Genomic DNA, 23,851 nt, shown 5'->3' with positions numbered 1-23,851 from the left:
TTTAACACTGAGCGACTGGAATGGAAACTTAACAAAGGCTTTTATTCCTTTTCTTCATCTGAGGAGTACTAAAACAGTGACGAGCGTAGCCGTCGGGCAATGCGAGACGCACACGCCATATACTGGTTACTGACTTACGGCTTGCAAACTGACAAAATTTGATTCGCGAATACAACGGTTGTTACTGAGAAAAGTAAACAGTTGACAGGTGACACAACACATTGCTCAGTGAGCTGAGAATAACGCGCGACAGGAATACGGCAGCTGGCCGTGTGTGCCTTGTGAGAGGAAGAGATCACGTCGTTCGAAAGACATCGCCATGTAATTAGATCTGCCTTCATTGGCAATACAGTTCAACAAGTTAAATACATCAAATCACCACAGACTTTCACGATACTCTTACTTTCGAAATAATATCGACCACTACTTCATTTGTGTAGACTGTTGTATAATTAGTTTATTAATGCTGAGAGAGAGAGAGAGAGAGAGAGAGAGAGAGAGAGAGAGAGAGAGAGAGAGAGAGATTGCAGAAGCTATCGTAAGCTATCGTTAAAAGAAATATGTCGTATGTCATAGTCCCGCTTTCCTGTTTTACGATGACAATTACCTTTTGTTTTTCTTAGTTCTTACGCTTGGAATTGTCGTAATGCATGCGATCTAATGCGTAGGATTTGGGTCTAAGAATTTAGTCGCTGTCATGTTGACGCCAGGTACACTCAGCTGTGTAATGTCCCTGAGCTGTCGAAGTTATTCCTAAAGCTGAAGACAGCGTCGTGTTTTATTTCGAGGCTCGTCTAAATGCGCTCGGACCTGCAGGCACAGAACATCGCGTATCCAGTGACACACGTACTGTTCTGTGAAGTGAGTGAGCTTTATTTTGCACTTGTTGCCGGTAGTAATACCTTGAATTCAGTATAAAGAGCGGCAAAGTAGAGACTACTATTGCAATTAAATAGCCGCCCAGAACAAGGTTGTAACAGACAAAACTAATTTCCTTTTTCAGGAAGAAGGAAACATTCTGTTGCACACAGGTTTATACTGCGAAAGACAAAGTTACAATGAAACAAGTGTACTGACCTCGTTATTTGACTAACAAGCACTTGTAAGGGTCACATGTAGATTAAAAAACAGGTACTTGAAAAATAACCTTGCTCTTCATACCTCATCTGGTGATTTTGCCACTATTAACACCCCTTCTTGGATATCTCTGTACACTACTGGCCATTAAAATTGCTACACCACGAAGATGACGTGCTACAGACGCGAAATTTAACAGACAGGAAGAAGATGCTGTAATATGCAAATGATAAGCTTTCCAGAGCATTCACACAAGGTTGGCGCCGGTGGCGACACCTACAACGTGCTGACATGAGGAAAGTTTCCAACCGATTTCTCATACACAAACAGCAGTAGACTGGCGTTGCCTTGTGAAATGTTGTTGTGATGCCTCATGTAACGAGGAGAAATGCGTACCATCACGTTTCCGACTTTGATAAAGGTCGGATTGTAGCCTATCACGATTGCGGTTTATCGTATCGCGACATTGCTGCTCGCTTTCGTCGAGATCCAATGACTGTTAGCAGAATATGGAATCGGTGGGTTCAGGAGGGTAATACGGAACGCCGTGCTGGATCTCAACGGCCTCGTATCACTAGCAGTCGAGATGACAGGCATCTTATCCGCATGGCTGTAACGGGTCGTGCAGCCACGTCTCGATCCCTGAGTCAACAGATGGGGACGTTTGCAAGACAACAATCTGCACGAACAGTTCGACGACGTTTGCAGCAGCACGAACTATCAGCTCGAAGACCATGGCTGCGGTTACCCTTGACGCTGCATCACAGACAGGAGCGCCGGCGATGGTGTACTCGAGCACGAACCTGGATGGACGAATGGCAAAACGTCATTTTTTCGGATGAATCCAGGTTCTGTTTACAGCATCACGATGGTCGCATCCATGTTTGGCGACATCGCGGTAAACGCACATTGGAAGCGTGTATTGGTCACCGCCGTACTGTCGTATCACCCGGCGTGATGGTATGGGGTGCCATTTGTCACACGTCTCGGTCACCTCTTGTTCGCATTGACGGCACTTTGAACAGTGGACGTCACATTTCAGATGTGTTACGACCTGTGGCTCTTCCCTTCATTCGATCCATGTGAAACCCTACATTTCAGCAGGATACTGCACGACCCCATGTTCCAGGTCCTGTCCGGGCCTTTCTAGATACATAAAATGTTCACTGCTGCTATGGCCAGCACATTCTCCAGATCTGTCACCAATTGAAAACGTCTGGTCATTGGTGGCCGAGCAACCGGCCTGTTACAATACGCCAGTCACTACTCTCGATGAACTGTGGTATCGTGTTGAAGCTGCATGGGCAGCTGTACCTGTACACGCCATCCAAGCTCTGTTTGACTCAATGCGCAAGCGTATCAAGGCCCTTATTACGGCCACAGGTGGTTGTTCTGGGTACTGATTCCTCAGGATCTATGCACTCAAATTGCGTGAAAACATAATCTCATGTCAGTTCTAGTACAATATATTTGTCCAATGAATACCCGTTTATCATCTGCATTTCTTCTTTGTGTAGCAATTTTAATGGCCAGTAGTGTATTGTTTTCCAGCAGCCGTGAGTCGTTTACGCTTCACGTAACGCCACCCACTCACACGTTGTTTACACAGTTTACCTCTGTTCGTGTGTTCCTGACAGTGATCTTTGTAATTTCTCGATGTTGAACTTTCTGCTGTTAGATTGTGCCAGCCGTAAGTGCTCGTATTTCGTTTCTTGCCAAACTGCAACATGACTGCTAGGAAATGTCACTAGAACACGAAAAGAAAATACTTCCGGAGCCGGCTTCCTCATCAGGCTATTACATCACATGTTGACATCAAGTTCAAAACAAGAAATGGGTCTGCAATTCTTTATCACGTACGGACCGATGGAAATATGTTTGCCAAACTACAACATGGCGGACGATGCAAAGCACATGAATCGGCAGACACGCTACAGTTCCATACTCAAGAGACCAGACCACTACAGTCATGTTGTATAGAGGTGACCGGTTTTTGAGCACTGACTGTAAGAAGTGTACCGGTACTTATTGTGTCCGCAATCTTGCGTGTGGATACACCCTCGTTCTGTGCAACGCAAACTTGGCAATCTGACGCCAACAAAAGAATTGGTAGACAGTTGCAGTATCCCTACCTTGCGCCAATTATTGTTAACAACCTTTTTCCATGTAAAACCCAACTTCTGTAAAAATGAGGGTTGCAACCTTGTTCTGGGCGACTATTCTATGTGCTCAGTTTAATCTCAGAACGAACGATTTTTCTCGTTTTGGTGATACCACAAGGCAGTGACATGCAGCTTTGACCTTTATACAGGTCATGTAGGTAGGATAGATTCAGCTTGCTATTAAGTGGCAGAACAGAAACGAGAGAGAATTACGGGTTCCCTCAGAAATGGTTTTTTACGAAACAGATGTTATTGTACGTTAAGAAGTCGAACTATGACAGTGTTGACGATGAAATAGGTAACATAGTTTGGAGTACGTGCTGACTGAGTAAAATACCCTCGTATTTCTGGTCCTGCCCTAGAATGCAGCCGATGTAATACTGCAATAATTACCAACGGAGAGGGGACCCTGTCGGTTTCGGATAGTATCACAGCGGGCATTAGTGCCAACTAAAATACTGATCTCGACAAGATTTCTCTTGATATTATCTTTTCAGTCCTGTTGCGCTCGCGAGTGGCGCGTGGGTAGGATGATCCTCGGTAAGGCGTCTTTATTGGCCGCAGTTTCTCGATTTTTCTCGTCGTAATTTCGCTGCAAGCCTGGAAGCTTCGAGGAGACGCGCTGGCGCTGCGGAACAGCGGTTTGTGGGCAGGAAGCGGGCGTCCGCGCGGTGCAGGTAACTGAGTCAAGGGTCAGCGGGTGACGTCACGCGGCGAGGCTGGTGGACACCGGCTGCAGTGAGAAGCACGTTGGTAGGAGGTGGGCGGGGGGGGGGCAGCAGCGAGACTGACGTCACGGCGCAGCGAAGAACGGCTTCGGTGAACAAAGTACCCACCACCACATTCCGCAAAGTCGTCTCAGGTTTGGATCTGTAGGTGGTTACTTAGTTTCACTACATGCCCCATCACGATATTAATTTTGTGGTGCTTTAGGTTTAGATTTGATTGATACACACGAGAAGTGTGTTGGAAAAGAGCACCGCAACGTATTACGGTTATGCACATGACTGTATACAGTTACATTCATGACGCTGCATTTTGTGTGCTTCATATCGTTTGAAAGCGATGTTTCACACTGAGCCGGAAAACATTGGGGGCGTAAAAAATGTGTACACCACAGGACGTTTTCAGGCAGAAGAACGTTTCCTTCAGCCTGTTAAAATGATACAGATGTTTACATGTTGGCGTAATTTGACAACAGTAATTGTACAAATTTTGCGTTCCGGTATAGATATCGTAAAAGTTGATTGTCGATTGGCGCGGACACACACACACACACACACACATATTAGAGTGGTCCTACAAGGGTTTAGTTTTTACCGACTGAGCTGCAGAACCATGGAAACAGACTGAGGTGGCGATGTTGGCCGGGAGATTTGCACCCGGGGTTGCTCTGTCGGTAGGAGAAAGCCGTCCCGTTTCACGCGACTCGGCCTTAGGTTAGTTAGGTTTAAGTAGTTCTAAGCTCTAGGGGACTGATGACCTCAGATGTTAACTCCCATAGTGCTCAGAGCCATTTGAACCACTTTTTTCTTAACATAGGACCAGAATCTCTATGGATTTTTCGCCACATTTCTAGAGTTTCGTTGTGGAAACTATTAAATGAATCTCGCATTGAAATCCACACCAAATTTCGAGCCACAGTAAAAATTCGCCAATCTTGGAGATTTTGCGCTCGTCTGAATTATACGTGCGTTTTCGGTGCTCCTGCAGCAGCTTTTCCGTGTTTTTTGTACCTTGGAGGATCAGTTCCGTCTGTCATTATTTTATTTGTTATGAATCTCGTGAGTGCTGTTGATACTATTTCTTTGAACTCAAGCCACATATGGTCTACACTTTCCTAGTTTGGAAGGATTGGAGACTGTCTCTTAGAAAGACGTCAACCGAATTTTTAGTTGATTTTATAAATATATGTGTTTCGTGTTTAGTTCTGGTGAATTTCTTTGTTACGGAATTGGGCCTCGCTACGACTGTGTGTTCACTAATTCCTGTATCCGTCGTGATGCTCAGGATTATTTATGGCTAAGAGGTCAAGTGTGTTTTAGTAACCATTAACAATTTGAATGGCCTCGTAAACTAACTGCTGAAAATAATTTTATAAAAAGCATTTAGAACAATTATGGAAGTTGTTTTCTATCTACAGAAGGGTCTGAAAATATATTTTTGTCAACATACGGGAAGTAGATTGAAGTCACTGCCAACTATAATTGTATGATTAGGGTATCTATTTGCGATGATACTCCAGTTTTGTTTGAAATGTTCAGCAACTGTTTCATCTGAGACCGTGGGATGGTGAAATGAGCCAGTTATTAATGTATTCCGGTTGGCGAATATAACCTCTGCCCATACTAAGTCACAGGAACTATCTGCTTCAATGTCGCTTGTGAGCTGGAACACACATTACATTTTTCCTTAAGTTGTGCTTCTTGTTTCTGTAGTAGTGGAGATCATTACAATTACTGCTTCTTCCTCCAAAACCTAAGATGCTTTCTCTTTAACCCTGTAAATACCAGAGCTAAGCAATGTAGGACAACATACGTTACAAGCATAGCATTCTGTATTACTAAATTTCCTTATTTCTAACACTTTAAAATTGTACGTAAACTTTAGATGACGTGTCAATCACAAACTTTCTTATCTCTGTTTCTCAACATTGAACATTGTCCCGCTACACTTTATTAACTAATAGTTCGCCGCAAGGGATATCGGATTTTAGAGAGTAAATTAATATGGAGTATGTCGTTCTTCTTTTCAAAGATTCACATACCCATTCCTTCTTTCCTTATTGTCTTTTGGGCATCCAGCTGTAGTAATTAAAGTAGGCACAAATGCAGCGATCAAAAAGAAATGATTAGCGTACATTCACATTCTCTTTACATCGTTCCTTTCTTGTTGCTCCCATGCCGATGGACTGTTTCTATCGCGATCAGTAAGCGTGAAAAGGAAGCTACCGTACAGACAGAGGGATCTGTATTTATACTAGGCACAACTAATTACATACTGACATAATCGCCGGAATTGCTTTCGTTTCCCAAAAGATATAAATATTTCGATTTCGGAAAAGAAGCTCTGTATTTGGCCAAGATGTCGAAGGAGGAGGTCCCTTATGTACTGGTTGAATCGAGTAAGATGTGGAGACGGCGGTTTGAAAGCGGACAGAAGTAGTACGAGGAAGGGCGTCCCTTACCTGAGGGACCGCTACCTAGCGAAGGGGCAAGTGTGGCAAATGTCCGGCATTCCAGTCGTTTTTCCCTCGTGCTATCCGCGAGTGGAACAGAGGACTCATCTGGTCTAGTTATTGCTTAACTCATTCCCTCCGTTTATTCCTATTTACAGGGTGGCCCATTTTAATCCATAATGTGGAAAAACTCGGGATGTTGTTGTAGTCTTCAGTCCTGAGACTGGTTTGATGCAGCTCTCCACGCTACTCTATTCTGTGCAAGCTTCTTCATTTCCCAGTACCTACTGCAGCCTACATCTTTCTGAATCTGCTTAGTGTATTCATTTCTTGGTCTCCCTCACCGATTTTTACCCTCCACGCTGCCCTCCAGTACTAAACTGGTGATCCCTTGATGCCTCAGAACATGTCCTACCAACCGATCCCTTCTTCTAGTCAAGTTGTGCCATAAACTCTTCTTCTCCACAATTCGATTCAATACCTCCTGATTAGTTACGTGATCTACCCATCTGGCCGAGCGGTTAAAGGCGCTACAGTCTGGAACCCCGCACGACCGCTACGGTCGCAGGTTCGAATCCTGCCTCGGGCATGGATGTGTGTGATGTCCTTAGGTTAGTTAGGTTTAAGTAGTTCTAAGTTCTAGGGCACTTATGACCACAGCAGTTGAGTCCCATAGTACTCAGAGCCATTTGAACCATTTGAATCTACCCATCTAATCTTCAGCATTCTTCTGTAGCACCACATTTCGACAGCTTCTATTCTCTTCTTGTTTAAACTAGTTATCGTCCATGTTTCACTTCCATCTAAATTTCACACGGAGGAACATTTCATACGCACCAAACATGAAATTATAGCGAGCCCCATTTTTCATTGCAAACTTTTCGATTTTTGCGTAGCGTCTTACGAAAACGTGCTCCAGTGTCCTTTATTATTGGTAATGGTAATGGTAATGAGAGGCCAGACAAACGTGCGGTTCCTCAAGAGGGGCAGCAGCCTTTTCAGTAGTTGCAAGGGCAACAGTCTGGATGATTGACTGATCTGGCCTTGTAACAATAACCAAAACGGCATTGCTGTGCTGGTACTGCGAAAGGCTGAAAGCAAGGGGAAACTACGGCCGTAATTTTTCCCGAGGGCATGCAGCTTTACTGTATGATTAAATGATGGCGTTCTCTTGGGTAAAGTATTCCGGAGGTAAAATAGTCCCCCATTCGGATCTCGGGGCGGGGACTACTCAAGAGGATGTCGTTATCAGGAGAAAGAAAACTGGCGTCCTACGGATCGGAGCGTGGAATGTCAGATCCCTTAATCGGGCAGGTAGGTTAGAAAATTTAAAAAGGGAAATGGATAAGTTAAAGTTAGATATAGTGGGAATTAGTGAAGTTCAGTGGCAGGAGGAACAAGACTTTTGGTCAGGCGAATACAGGGTTATAAATACAAAGTCAAACAGGGGTAATGCAGGAGTAGGTTTAATAATGAATAGGAAAATAGGAATGCGGGTAAGCTACTACAAACAGCATAGTGAACGCATTATTGTGGCCAAGATAGACACGAAGCCAACGCCTACTACAGTAGTACAAGTTTATATGCCAACTAGCTCTGCAGATGACGAAGAAATTGAAGAAATGTCTGATGATATAAAAGAAATTATTCAGATAGTGAAGGGAGACGAAAATTTAATAGTCTTGGGTGACTGGAAGTCGAGTGTAGGAAAAGGGAGAGAAGGAAACGTAGTAGGTGAATATGGATTGGGGCTAAGAAATGAAAGAGGAAGCCGCCTGGTAGAATTTTGCACAGAGCACAACTTAATTATAGTTATCACTTGGTTTAAGAATCATGATAGAAGGTTGTATACATGGAAGAATTCTGGGGATACTAAAAGGTATCAGATAGATTATATAATGGTAAGACAGAGATTTAGGAACCAGTTTTAAATTGTAGGAAATTTCTAGTGGCAGATGTGGACTCTGACCACAATCTATTGGTTATGAACTGTAGATTAAAACTGAAGAAACTGCAAAAAGGTGGGAATTTAAGGAGTAGGGACCTGGATAAACTGAAAGAACCAGAGGTTGAACAGAGTTTTAGGGAGAGCGTAAGGGAACAATTGACAGGAATGGGGGAAAGAAATACAGTAGTAGAAGAAAGGGTAGCTTTGAGGGATGAAGTAGTGAATGCAGCAGAGGATCAAGTAGGTAAAAAGACCAGGGCTCTTGGAAATCCTTGGGTAACAGAAGAAATATTGAATTTAATTGACGAAAGGAGAAAATATAAAATGCAGTTAATGAAGCAGGCAAAAAGGAATACAAACGCCTCAAAAATGAGATCGACAGGAAGTGCAAAATGGCTAAGCAAGGATTGATAGAGGAAAAATGTAAGATGTAGAGGCTTATTTCACTAGGGGTAAGATAGATACTGCCTACAGGAAAATTAGAGAGACCTTTGGAGATAAGAGAACCACTTGTATAAACATCAAGAGCTCAGATGGAAACCCAGTTCTAAGCAAAGAAGGGAAAGCAGAAAGGTGGAAGGAGTATATAGAGGGTCTATACAAGGGCGATGTACTTGAGGACAATATTATGGAAATGGAAGAGGATGTAGATGAAGATGAAATGGGAGATACGATACTGCGTGAAGAGTTTGACAGAGCACTGAAAGACCTGAGTCGAAACAAGGCCCCCGGAGTAGACAACATTCCATTGGAACTACTGACGACCTTGGGAGAGCCAGTCCTGACAAAACTCTACCATCTGGTGAGCAAGATGTATGAAACAGGCGAAATACCCTCAGACTTCAAGAAGAATATAATAATTCCAATCCCAAAGAAAGAAGGTGTTGACAGATCTGAAAATTACCGAACAATCAATTTAATAAGCCACAGCTGCAAAATACTAACACGAATTCTTTACAGACGAATGGAGAAACTAGTAGAAGCCGACCTCGGGGAAGATCAGTTTGGATTCCGTAGAAACACTGGAACACGTGAGGCAATACTGACCTTACGACTTACCTTAGAAGCTAGATTAAGGAAAGGCAAACCTACGTTTCTAGCATTTGTAGACTTAGAGAAAGCTTTTGACAATGTTGACTGGAATACTCTCTTTCAAATTCTAAAGGTGGCAGGGGTAAAATACAGGGAGCGAAAGGCTGTTTACAATTTGTACAGAAACCAGATGGCAGTTATAAGAGTCGAGGGACATGAAAGGGAAGCAGTGGTTGGGAAGGGAGTAAGACAGGGTTGTAGCCTCTCCCCGATGTTATTCAATCTGTATATTGAGCAAGCAGTAAAGGAAACAAAAGAAAAATTCGGAGTAGGTGTTAAAATCCATGGAGAAGAAATAAAAACGTTGAGGTTCATCGATGACATTGTAATTCTGTCAGAGACAGCAAAGGACCTGGAAGAGGAGTAGAACGGAATGGACAGTGTCTTGAAAGGAGGATATAAGATGAACATCAACAAAAGCAAAACGAGGATAATGGAATGTAGTCGAATTAAGTCGGGTGATGCTGAGGGTATTAGATTAGGAAATGAGACACTTAAAGAAGGAAAGTTTTGCTATTTGGGGAGCAAAATAACTGATGATGGTCGAAGTAGAGATGATATAAAATGTAGACTGTCAATGGCAAGGAAAGCGTTTCTGAAGAAGAGAAATTTCTTAACATCGAGTATAGATTTAAGTGTCAGGAAGTCATTTCTGAAAGTATTTGTATGGAGTGTAGCCATGTATGGAAGTGAAACATGGACGGTAAATAGTTTGGACAAGAAGAGAATAGAAGCTTTCGAAATGTGGTGCTACAGAAGAATGCTGAAGATTAGATGGGTAGATCACATAACTAATGAGGAAGTATTGAATAGGATTGGGGAGAAGAGAAGTTTGTGGCACAACTTGACCAGAAGAAGGGATCGGTTGGTAGGACATGTTCTGAGGCATCAAGGGATCACCAATTTAGTATTGGAGGGCAGCGTGGAGGGTAAAAATCGTAGGGGGAGACCAAGAGATGAATACACTAAGCAGATTCAGAAGGATGTAGGTTGCAGTAGGTACTGGGAGATGAAGAAGCTTGCACAGGATAGAGTAGCATGGAGAGCTGCATGAAACCAGTCTCAGGACTGAAGACAACAACAACAACAACAACAACAACGATACGTGATCCTTTATGCGCCTTCCAGTTTGTATATAACATTGAATTTTGCTGCATCTTCCGTATTGTGAATTAATCCATACTAGAACGAAAAACATGATTATTTTATCTTCATTGAACCTAGCCACGACCTTGAATTATGTGCCATTTTATTCCTGGAATTTGCTGCTCCTTTAAATTTTGAATGAAAAACTTGGTTTCCCATTCTAAACATCACTTTGACCTCCAAATCACCTTGAAAATCACGTTTAAGGTTGTGTCAATTAGTAGCAATGATAGACCCGTTTTGGCACTTACAACTTTCATCTAAAACACCTTGCTATATCTCATCTCTATCCCGATCCGTTCCCCATAATGAATTAAACATGGATCTGCACAAGGTGAGCACGGAAAGATGTTTTATCGATGCTTCAGCAGTAGTGGTGCTCCTCTTCGCGAGTATCGAAGCATTAACGGAATAAGGAGACGTCTTCTCTCCGCACCGTTGTTGGCCAAAGTGGTTCGAGTAATGGCGACTTGGGAACTGCCCCTGAGAAAGGCAGACAGCCGATTGCCCTCCAGACTGTTGAAGAAGTTGCTGCTGCCGTGGCTGAGAATGCTGGCCGCGATGTGCGACTCGCACGCAGTGCGCGAGCTGTGTCGCGGCAGCCCGACATCCCACGGCCCGCCGTTCGCGAAGCGCCGTGAACAGCCGTGGAATGGTACCTCTAGGGCGGTTCCAGGCTGTCGTGGATGCAGGTGGTCTTCACACTGACGGAAGTTCGTAACGTCGAATGTAAACACTGAACGCAATTACCCTCTCATGTGGAAATTAAAATGCGATTTTTAATGGTTTGTTTACTGTTACTCTTCCCCATCTCCTCACAACCTCACAAATGTTTCAACATTGTTTCATTGCCCTACCATGACTCACTTTTCATGGGAGCCCTCTCGTGCAGTGAGTGTAACTACAAAGACCCTGACAAACACACACACACACACACACACACACACACACACACACACACACACCAAAAGTTTGGCATCAGCCTGGTTCCCAGAACTCCTAAAGATAGACGATGACTGTCGATATTCTATCACAGACACAGACCCTTTGACTGTTCAGAGATCAAGAAACCCACCCAAAAATGTTAACCAACGATGGGCAGCCACTATTAGACAGAGTGGGTCCGACAGCCAATCAGTTCCAGCCATTCCACCTGGAAGGGGGTACATGGCTCGTGTTCTATGTAGTTCAGCCATGCCTAGACGGTAAATACCGCGATTCGATCGCGTCCGCATTGTCCCTTTGTGCCAGGAGGGGCTCTCAACAAGGGAAGTGTCCAGGCATCTCGGAGTGAACCAAAGCGATGTTGTTCGGACATAGACGAGATGCAGAGAGACAGGAACTGTCGATGACGTGCCTCGCTCAGGCCGCAGTGGGTGACCGCTGCCTACGGATTATGCGTCGCAATAGCTCGGACAGCAACGCCACTATGTTGAACAATGCAATTTCGTGCAGCCACAGAACGTCGTGTTAAGACTCACTGTGCGCAATAGACTGCATGATGCGCAACTTCACTCCCGACGTCCATCTTCGCAACCACGACACCGTGCAGCGCGGAACAGATGGGCCCAACAACATGCCGAATGGACCGCTCAGTATTGGCATCACGTTCTCTTCACTGTGAGTGTCGCATATGCCTTTAACCAGACTATTGCCCGAGACGTGTTTGGAGACAACCCGGTCAGTCTGAACGACGTACGCCGCTGGTGGTCACGGAAGGCGCCGTAACTGCTGTAAGATACGTGAATGCCATCCTCCGACCGATAGTGCAACCATATCGGTAGCATATTGGCGAGGCATTCGTCTTGATGGACGACAATTCGCGCCCCCATCGTGCAGATATTGTGAATGATTTCCATCAGGATAATGACATTGCTCGACTAGTGGCGAACACATTCTCCCGACATGAACCCTACAAAACATGCCTGGGACAGACTGAAAAGGGCTCTTTACGGACGACATAACCCACCAACCACTCTGACGGATCTACGCCGAATCGCCATTGAGGGGTGGGACAATCTGGACCAACAGTGCCTTGATCAACTTGTGGATAGTATGCCACGACGAATACAGGCATGCATCAATGCAAGAGGACGTGCTACTGGGTATTAGAGGTATTACAATCTGGACAACCACCTCTGAAGGTCTCGCTGTGTGGTGGTACATCATGCAATGTGTGGCTTTCGTGAGCAATAAAAAGGGCGGAAATGATGTTCATGTTGCTGTCTACTCCATTTTTCTGTACAGATTCCGGAACTCGCGGAACCCAGGTGAGGAAAGACTACTTTTGATTCTTAGTTTGTGAGATTAACAATTCTTCAGTTCGACTTTTATTGAAGTTAGAATTTTGCCTTGTGTAGGTTTTTCAGATGGATTTATTATACAAGCTTACGACCAAGAACTCAGTGGCAAAAAAAGTCAGTAGAAAGGGAAACAAGTCGGAGTAGATAATTTTTACTTTTCATTCATTCGATGACTAATTTCGGGCCGAGACCCATTTTCAAATCATCATAAGTCAAAAACAGCATCCGATTATGTTATGACGTTTTCAAAATGGGTCTCGGCTCGAAACTGGTCATCGATTGAATAAGAAGTAAAAATTTGCAACTTGGGCTGTTTTTTTATGTACTGATGAATAGTAGTTGTTGCCCTAAGGTACTGCAGCATGCTGGAAGTTCGCAAAAGAAAATGTGTTTGTAAGGTGCAGTAGCTGCTGTTAATTTTTTCCAGAGGAAATCTGTTTCTCACATGTATAACACTCCAGAATGATTGCAGCTTGCCATACTTCAGACATTTGGTAGGTGATTTGATAAATATAATCGATACCTCTTGACTAGCTTTTTCCACTCAACTGATTAGTCATTCGACGGCTCTTCACTGATAAGGGATATGACTTTGAGCCACGAACAGGTTTTAAGCAGTCCTTTAAGGACTGCATGGTTTTCGGAGGTTGGTGGTTAGAGTGGGGAAGCAGAGCCACTTTGCCGGAGGACAGGAGAATCTCGCGTGTGTCTTTTTCAGCAGGAAGGGCGTCCTGGTTTTTAGCCGGGTGAAGTGTCTCATATGTTACTTACAATGCAATAGTGTTGCACAATCGCAGTTCCCCGACTAAGTGCATAAAGAAACTCATCGTATGTGTCAGTATGGGCACTGACTCTGTTGTGAGTAAGTCTGCCCATTGATCACTTCACGATGTCTGCATGCAGCGAAAAAAAAACCGATTGACAGCCGACCATTTATGTAGCCTCACAGTTGCATTTGTGTGCGCTGATGACGTGATGACGTTCAGAGGGAGCACATGGTCGTAATAAGGACTGAAAAAGCCACACACTATGGGTTTCTTTCAGTAACGACCGTTAAGTTCTAAATGTTCCTTTCAGCTCTGCAGGAAGTTTCAGTACAGTAATGCAAAGTCTATAGTTACCGCAGATGGATGATGTATTGCTCATTATTACGGACTCGTTATGTATTACCCGAGTTGTCTACGTGTGAGAGCAGCAAGGCCCTTACATTTACTGGAGGAACCAATCAGTTACAGTCCCTTAAAAGATAGTGTGATTCTTCCTCCTCCCAAACTGAGTCTCACTTATCTACACCCTTGTAACGACTGTGAAGTGCATGGCAGTGGGTACATCCATCGTATCACTTACTAAGAGTTACTCATGGTCCATTCACGTTCAGGGGTGTGTAAAGAATCATTAAAGTGCCTCTGTGTGTGCAGTAATCAGTCTAAACTTGTCTTCGTGATCTGTGCGAGAGCCATACGAATGTAGTTGTGATGTATTCGCAGAGTCAGGATTTGACGTTGGCTCTACAGACTTTTTAAATGTGGTTTTATGGAATATTGTCTCCTCCAGAAATCACCTGCACTCAGTGCAGTCCTTAGCTCCTCGAAAAGCATGCAGAATGGCAAAATTCTGGGCTGATTTAACAATTGCGGCATTCCAATAAAATTTGAAAACAAAAGTCAGTGAAATCACTCACCCAGACTCAGTATAGAAACATTACTATAATGCATATAATGTCTCGTAATCAGCACGAAACACGCCGCGCAGTGTTTGTGTACGAAATAAAATGTTCATATTCGAATATCTCCTAAAATAAATCACTCACAAATCTCAAGCTCTCACAAAATATTCAGTACTGTAGTCGCTCTTTGTCAACGGTAAAAGAAGCAATAAAACGCACAAATTTCGTTATTTTGGAATAAATTTGATCAGCGCGATTTAACATAGGCGTTTACCAGAAGATGGCTCCCGAACGACTTCATCAGCTCCTAGATCGGAGGCACAAAGCCATACTGATACGCACGGGATATGCTTCATTCCTATTGGCTAATATATTAAACAGCCAATCAGATCATTTCGAGCACTTGTATACTGAAGGTATTTTTAATGACAATCAGATTACTGCAGGTAATTTAGACTGGAAATCACGTAATTCCAAAACTAAATAAAATTTAATGAAGACAAAATTAGATTCCATTCCGCAACATAAATTACTTACAGATTTAATACTCAACGACCCTTCTGGCTGCCTTTTGCAAAACCAAAGTAAGTCGGGCATACGTCACAAATTCCACTATTGTACAAGAAACGTTCTCACACATAGATTTACTTAATTTCCATATAATTTCAACGTATGTCCTCAGACCCAGCAAAACACTTACATAACCATAACACAATGAAATAATAATTTTCCAAAGTACTTTCTATTTAGTCAGAAATCTGTGGTAATGAAAAGAAAGAAAATTCCAGACAATTAGATTTTATGGACCTGTACTTCTGGTTGTAGTTTCAATTGATACTATAGATGAATCCATCACAGTCGTCCTTTAGGTAAAAATTTATATCTCCGAAAGTACTGAAGTTATTCACTTGAAATCAGCTGTGCCAGCGTGAGAACCAAAATTCTGCTCTCCTCCCAGCTCCGTGGTAAGCTACGCTTTCGATGTAAGATGACAATTCGTAATAATTAGCTACATTGCAAACCCAGAGAGTGGTTGAAAAAGTGTTCATATAGCTGACATGGCCAGTTTCATCTGGTTGTTTCATAAACTGATAAAACTGACAGAGTGAATAAACAGTTGATTAGCCACTCACGTCTTGCGGCATCAGTGACCTGCCCATCATCCGTGTACTGCTTGCCGTGGAGTACATCCTTCGTTGGACCAAACAGACGGAAGTCGGAAGGTGCGAGATGCGGGTTGTTCAGCTCTGAGTGATCCACCGGTCACCTTGAAGGAGAGCACGTGCCCACATCGCAGAAGTCACAGCCGTCTTGCAGCTGACCGACACGCGGGGGTCGGCCAGATATGCACAACCTTGCTGCGACGATGGCGCTGCTAGGCCAGGCGTTGATCACCAGTAAGCTCTTCTGACGCTGACAGACACCTCGCACTACGACTCGCAGTGCTTCTGTTCACTGCCAAATCTCCTCAGACATTCTGCAAGCGGGTATGAACATCTTCGACGCTCTGGTTTTCATCCTAAAGAAACTCAGTGACAGCTCTCTGCTTGGGTCGCACCTCCTTTACGGACGCCACTTTGGAGGCTACATACGGTGCTGTCAGCTGTTGGGCTGAAGGGGCTGAAGTGGAATATTCCACGATGTCTCACAAATTCCGCATTTTCCCTACAGAAATTGGCCGAGAAAAAAGTGTAGCGTTGCAGATCGAATGCCCCCGTTGGACGATGATTATGCTTATGTATTTTAATCTGGGTCCTCGATCTTGGTGTGGCTAGATTCTTCACAATGCCTGTCTTCGTCTCAGCATCTGGTAGCAAGAAATGCGTGTGTTTGAGAATAACTCCTCCCTAGATTTCTCCCTGACGTCACTGGAAATTTGTTTAATATCGTTCTCGGCCGAAAACACTAACATCTTATTGATGTCTGAGCTGGACAGAGAAGTCGTTACCACAGCCAGGACAGACACACAGCCAAACCAGTTGCAGAAGTACTGGCTTGCACGCGAACTGGTTCCGAAAATGACGAAGAGATTAAGGAAATGCTTTTTGAGAGAGAAGAAATTGGTCAGATCGTTAAGCGAGATGAAAACTTGTGATGGCGCACTCGAAATCGATAGGCAGAATACGAAGCGGAAAAAAAGTTGGAGGAGAAAAGAAGTGAAGTAAGGGAATGAAAGGGGAAGCTGCCTGGCAAAATTTCGCACAGAGCACAATTTAACCACTAACAGTTGGTTTGAATCATGAAAGACAATTGTGTACATGGTAGGAGTCAGAATGCACCTCACTATTTGAGACATAGTACATAGTCCAAATATTTACTATTACTTAACAAATAAAAATGTGCTCGGATGGAACCCTGCTTCTCTCATAATGACTCTAGAAATTGCTAATGTCCATTCCAATCAGCTGGGAATTTATTTCCTGAACCAGAGATTACGAGTTGCAATTTTAATTTTAATCAACGACGGGAAAGAAGTCCCCTCTTAATGAAACGAAGAAAGACATTGTTATCTAACAATCTATTCAGAGTACGATATATTGTCTTAGAAATATTGGATCATGGTTGGCTGTCTATTCAGAAAATACTGTCTGAAAAACTAGTTTCGTCGATTATTTGACTATTTCTGGACCAGTTGGTTGATAAAGACCAGATGCCATCAGACATGTGGAATTACAGTGGAAGGCCCCATCACATCGAAAACGCCTCTGAGGGGTGGAAGAAAGTGATCTATTAATATCAAAAGCTCTGCCAAATGTTTACTCATTAATAAAAAACCTTAGAGGGCGTAGAGTGCTTTTGCTGATTAATTTCGAATTTGGATGGAAAAAGAATAAAGAAGTTTGCAATTCATACTGATGAGACGACTGTAATGATTCCAAATTGATGGCACCGTGAAATCGTTTCTGACTTGTGTGACCCACACACGGAAATTGCACTGCAGAAGAAAACATCACCACCATTGGAAATTATATAAATATTGAAAAGTAGTTTAATGCACGTCGTACTCATTGAAAAGCTTGTAAACAACTTTAATGATGGACGAAATGAGACCACTTCCTCATGGTTTTCCTGGGAAATGAGACACAGACAGCTAAATACCTGTTGCAATTTGTGGAACATTCGGTAATGAAGACCGGTAGGGCTACCTTAAAGGTCATGCCTCTCCTAGGGCACCATCACGGCACTCCTATTGAGAGACACTCTATGAAGAAAAACCTGTGTGGGAGGGCAGCAAACAGAAAACCGGTCCAGAAGACACAAATGACAAGCAGCCACATCCATTCATTCGCCCTTCGTCTGCAGACCACTGCACGGTGTGTGGTCGAACCACTGTCCTCCCGAATGAGAGCCCAGAGTGTCTCACCGCCACGCCCTGCATATCCAGGCCACTACTTGCATTTCACACACGTTTCTCTGCCGGTTACACGGCGCAGACACGCACGAAGATAGTGTCTCCAAAATATGCTGAAGGTGATCGGGACCATGGCTCTCTGTCTACTAATAATTCAGACACGATCCCGCTCAGTATCTTGGCAAATTTGTGATTACCTAAAAAACCGTTTGAGTGAAAGAATCTGCGAAAGCTCAGTGTAAACTACAGTCGCATTGTGAGTGTCACAATAAAGTAGAATACTACACCACTGATCTCAGGATACGTTAAACATTTATAAGACAATGACGTCTGATTCTTAGACGAGGAACATATCGATGCTCGAAGACTGTATGGAAATGTAAACGGCTTTACAGCTTTTACCGCTTCGTTTATTTACATGCAGCACCACTTGGATGTAGGAAAATACGGTAACAATACCTGTAAACAACAGTAAAAAGTCGTTCACTATGCGATTACAACGCCAGTGTCCAAAGTTTTGAGCCTATAACATTGAGTGCATACTTGGAATGGGGAGGCGAAAAAACCACAAAGCGATGTAAAACGGAAGCAAATGTACAACTAACGAGGGATGGGAAAGGAAGACTCGGGTTGGTCGGGTGGCTTCCAGAAGTCTGCAGTGCATGTGTTGGCCTGCGACCCTGAGGTGACCTCCGGCGCTACACTCCGTACAGCACTGCCTCGGCGCCTCGATCCACGTCGAGTGGGCGCGACAGAAGCCTTGGGACGAATTCTTAGGCGCACTGCTGGCACCGTAACGGTCCGGCAGACGTCTTACGCTGGTGGAATGGAGATAAGTCGGCACGTTTCGAAAAAAGTGGACGCCGTGCTCGCGAAACCCACTTGTCTCAATTTCGGAAACCAGTTTACACTGTAGGGTGTGGAACTATTTCACTGACTCCGTCGTTTGCCCCCAAATACGACCAGGAGAGTCAAGAGTGATGTCGGAGCTGTGATAGAGCTTACTTTGGTTTAGCCATGACGTATCTGTCATCTAATAAGTATCCGAACGTTCTGTGGGGCAAAGATGCTATACAAACACGTCCACGCCAAAAGGAGGTACAAATAAATATTTGTGCGAATGTTCCACAACACACGTTCTGGAAATGGAGGCAACGAGTTTAATTCCTAAACTGCTCAACCTAGAAATACCTGGGTACACCATAGCTTGCAACATTCGGATAAAATGGCGACATGATTTATGATTGTATTATGCAGCATTGTTTACGATGGAGGTGGGCGCTGAATCTTTTTCTTAAGAAAGAAGACACAGATATCAGTCTGTTAAAAGGAGAGTTAAACATACTAATGAATTTAGACTCTTACAGTGGTTCAGAACGGTTCAAATGGCTCTGAGCACTATGGGACTTAACATCGGAGGTCATCAGTCCAATAGAACCTAGAACTACGAAAACCTAACTAACCTAAGGACATCACACACATCCATACCCGAGGCAGGATTCGAACCTGCGACCGTAGCAGGCGCGCGGTTCCGGATTGAAGCGCCTAGAACCGCTCGGTCAAGGGGGCCGGTAAAGTTTAATCGTGCCTACCCTGAGACATTCACCGAGGAAAATGATTTCTGCATTACATGTACATTGCTTCTGATGTGTGACTGATATGTGGAACCTGAGATAAGGAGGAAGAAAATTTTTCTCAGAGGTGCCACGAGCTTGGATTTAAATATAAGTCCTGTAACTTTAGTGCTGAAAGAAGTTTGTTGCTTTGCCATTTTTTTGCTATGTCATATATAAACCATCTTTTGACTGAGAACGATAACATTTTTAGAAGGTGAAAGCAGTTTATCATAGTACGACGCTGGTAGTTACAAACCTTAGGTGATCACGAAGCAGTACGGACCCTTGTCATTTGAAGGAAACTGGTGACGTTGCAATTGATTTAGGGTGGACAACACTCACCAGCTGTTGTTTCATTTCATACAGGTCTGCATGCGCCTCGTACAAGTGTCGAGGGTGCAGTGTGAGGGCTGCTCAGTGGCACTGTGTTTCAGGACCACCCACCATGTCGGCAGTTACGGAGGTTCAGAACACCACAACCGAGGCCCTGGCCGCCCTGCTAGACGGGGGTGAAGGCGCCCTGGTGACGCTGGTGGCGGGCGAGACGAGGGTGGCGGCTCACAGGGCCGTGTTGGCAGCCGCGAGCCCCGTGTTCGAAGCGATGTTCGCGCACGACATGCTGGAGGCCAGCTGCGGCCAGGTGAGCATCGACGACGTGGAGGGCCCGGTGCTGAGGCTCCTGGTGGCCTACGCGTATACCCTGCGGGCCCCCCAGCTGCCCGACACGGCCCCCCAGCTGTTGGCGGCGGCCGACAAGTACGGCTTGTCGGCCCTGAAGGCTGCCTGCGAGCGGCAGCTGATCTCGCAGTTGGCCGTCGAGACCGCAGCGGCGACGGCCGTCACGGCAGTGAGGCACTCGTGCCCGGACGCCACCAGGGCTGCCGTCGCCTTCATAAAGGACCACCTGCAGGTGATGGCCACGCAGGGCTGGGCGGACGCTGTGCTCGAGCACCCGCAAGAAGTCATTGAAGTCAGCAGAATGCTCGGTGAGCCACCAGCAGAAGCCAGGTAAGCACGATTCCCTTTTTCCCAGTGCTAGCGTGAATTTGACGTCGCCCTTGCTTTGTTCGTCATCTACTTACTGATCGTCAGTCACGATGCTAAGTCTCTCGCTGTTTTCACTTCTTCTGCTTCTTATCAATTTCGCCTTTCTCTGATTTACTCCGATTCCATATTCTGTACGTATTAGACTGTTCATTCCATTCAGCAAACCCTGTAATTCTTCTTCACTGTCACCGAGAGAATCAGTCATCAGCAAAACTTATGATATCATTTCACCCTGAATTTTAATTCCACTCTTCAATCTTTCCATTATTTCCGTCATCGCTTCTTCGGTATATAGATTGAACAGTAGAGCGAAAGATTACATCTCTGTCTGACACCCTTCCTAACCCGAGTGCTTCGGTCTGGTCTTCCACTCTTATTTTACCTTCTTGCCTCTCGTACATATTGCAAATTACACGACTTCTCCTATGGGTTACCCGTATTTTCTCAGAATTTCAAACATCTTGCAACATTTGATATTGCCGAACGCTTTCTCCAGGACCACAAATCCTATGAACGTCATGGAACTTCAATTTTCTTTTCCATTTTCCTGTGTATTATCCTTGTCAGAAACGTGGATGCGTCAGCTGTTAACCTGATTGTGCGATAATTCTCACACTTCTCTGCTCTTGCAGTCTTCCAAATCGTGATGATTGAGAGAAATATAGTCAGATTGTATATTGCCAGACTCATACATTCTACACACCAGTGAGAATAGACCTTTTGCCACCTCCCCCAATGATTTTAGAACTTCTGATTGAATGTTGTCTATACCTTATGCCTTCTTTGATTTTAAATTTTTCAAAGCGGTTTTAAATTCTGATTCTAATCACCAATATTTTCCGTACCGACTCCTGTCTGTTCTTCTGTCACGCCATCGGACAAGTTGTTCCAATCAGAGAGGCCTTCAGTGTACTCTTTCCAACTATCCGATCTCGCCTCTGTATTTAACACTGGAATTCCCATTGTGCTCTCAATGTTACCACGCTTGCTTTTAATTCCGTGGAAGATTGCTTTGACTTTCCTATATGCTGCATCAGTCGTCCCAAGAATCATTTCTTCTTTGATTTCTTCACATTTTTCGTGCAGCCATTTCACCTTAGCTTCTCTGCACTTCCTATTCATTTCATCCTTAAGTGACATATTTTTCTATTACTGAATTTTCCTGAATATTTTTGAACTTCTTTCTTTGATTGATCAACTGAAGGATTTCTTATATTTTCCATGGTTTCTTCGCAGTTAGCTTCTTTGTACCTACGTTTTTCTTTCCAACTTCTGCTACTGTCGTTGTTAGATACCCATTCCTCTTCGACTGAACTACCTATTGAGCTGCTTATTATCGCAGTATCTGTAGCCTCAGAGAACATAAATCTGATCTCTTGTTTCCTTAGCACTACTGCATTCCACTTCTTTGTACATCGATTGCTCCTGACGAGTCTCGTAAAATTCAGCCTACTCTTCATCACTGCTAAATTGTTATGAGTCTATATGTACTCCTGGGTATGCTTTACAGTCCAGTATCTGATTTCAAAATGTTTGCCTGACAATAATATAGTGTGACTTTAAACCTCCCATATTTCGGTCCTTTTCCAAGTATACCCATTGTCTCAAGATTCTTGACTAGACTATACCAGCTATTACTAGGATAAATTTACTGTAGAACTTAACTAGCCTTTCTTCTCTCCTATTCCTATTATCAAGTACATATTTTCGTGTAACCCTCTCTTCTACTCCTTCCCGTACGGTTGCGTTTCAATACCTCCATGACTATTACATATGTACCGAATTACCTGTTCAATATCCTCATACTTTCTCTCTCTCTCTCCACCTTCAACTTGTGACGTCATCATGTATACCTGAACTATGGATGTTGTTGGTTTGCTGTCGATTCTCACGAGAACATCTATACTCATCCGGTCACAGTATCTCACTTTCTGCCCTGCCTTTCTATTGATACTGAATCCTACTCCTGTTATCTGCTGCTATTGCTACTACCGTATTCTCATGTGGCCAGAAATCTTTTCCCCTTTCCCATTTCCACATCACTATAGCAACATATGTCCTCAGAATTTCCCGTTTCTTATTTTCTGGCTTCTCAACCACATTCGAACTCCTCACTTTCCAGCTCCCGAATCATACAATGTTGGTTACTCAACCTTTTTCTCGTGGTCACCTCCCCCTTGGGCCTCCTCGCCTGGAGGTTTGAATGTGGGACTAGTCTTTTGCCAATGGAGAGACCGTTATGGCTCTTATTGAATCACATGACACATGTCATGTTGATGCACGTTACGTATCTTTATGCAGTGGTTTACTTGACCTTCTGTATGCTCATGTTGTTGGTCATTGCCAATTTGTCCTCATTTAGGAGCAGTTTCCAGCCTCAAGGGAAAGAGTGCCCTGAACCTCTGTGGGCCCCTCCGCCCTCTTTGGAAAGGCTGTTGGCCGTAAGAGGGTGACACCTTATGCTGCAAGTCTTCAGACACCAATGCTGATTATTCTTATTCAAAATTTAAGCGACTGAGAGGTTCGAACCCGGGACTGAGGACTTTCCTGATTACTAAAAAAGACGCTACCCCTGGGTGACTAGCCCCAAAGAGCAGGGTATGACTCCCTGAGATATCCAGTAAAGCAGGAGCTATGAGCACTGGGGCTAGTCATGCACACTGGAGGCAAACAAGAAGAGAATACTCCAGCGAGCACAATAACATCGTCACACTCAATGCTGTGCCTTACAATCACATTTCCTTCTCGTCTCTGTTCAGCTATCGCCCTGAATATTTTCTGTGCATTCCCTTTCACTAAACAAACAAACAATCTCTGCCCTCCTGCCTTGTTTGAAGTTCTCCGTGGCGTTACCAGAGGTCGTCCAGGGATGCCTATCAGATTTCCTGCTACTGGAATACAGCAGGTGTACGACATATCACCCACAACGTCAGTATTGATGTGACGTTTTCATCCAGCTATCATTTGGTGCCTCTGTCTCTTGGATACATTTACTCCATACAAGTCTATTTCGTTTCCTTTTCAACTTTTTTAAAATCCATATTCAATAGACTACAGGTTACTTCACAAGTTGGAACCATTGTCCATCAGATAAAATTGCATACACGGCCTAACCCATTTTTTTTCTTTTAATGGTGGTCTGTACTGCAAACTGCTCACCAAGAAAATTGTTTAAGAAACACATCACCACTGCTGTCTTTTCCAGGAATCGAATTATGAATACGTTGGACATTTAGTCCTATTTGCTTTATTGAAATGCAAATT

At 44.0% G+C, this 23,851-nt stretch overlaps 1 protein-coding gene across 1 annotated transcript in view; it reads left to right on the top strand.

The window, feature by feature from the left end:
• LOC126108308 (ankyrin-1-like) overlaps positions 1-23,851 on the top strand; it is a 62,614-nt gene that overhangs the window by 16,161 nt on the left and 22,602 nt on the right. The window contains exon 2 of the mRNA XM_049913529.1: positions 19,975-20,548. Coding sequence (XP_049769486.1) covers positions 19,986-20,548 — 563 coding nt within the window. The 5' untranslated portion in view covers positions 19,975-19,985. The remainder of the gene's footprint in view (positions 1-19,974; positions 20,549-23,851) is intronic.

The sequence above is a fragment of the Schistocerca cancellata genome, chromosome 11 (assembly GCF_023864275.1).
Source record: "Schistocerca cancellata isolate TAMUIC-IGC-003103 chromosome 11, iqSchCanc2.1, whole genome shotgun sequence".
NCBI lineage: Eukaryota > Metazoa > Arthropoda > Insecta > Orthoptera > Acrididae > Schistocerca > Schistocerca cancellata.
The sequence above is the reverse complement of the archived record's forward strand: the minus strand, read 5'-3'. Positions and strand labels throughout refer to the sequence as shown.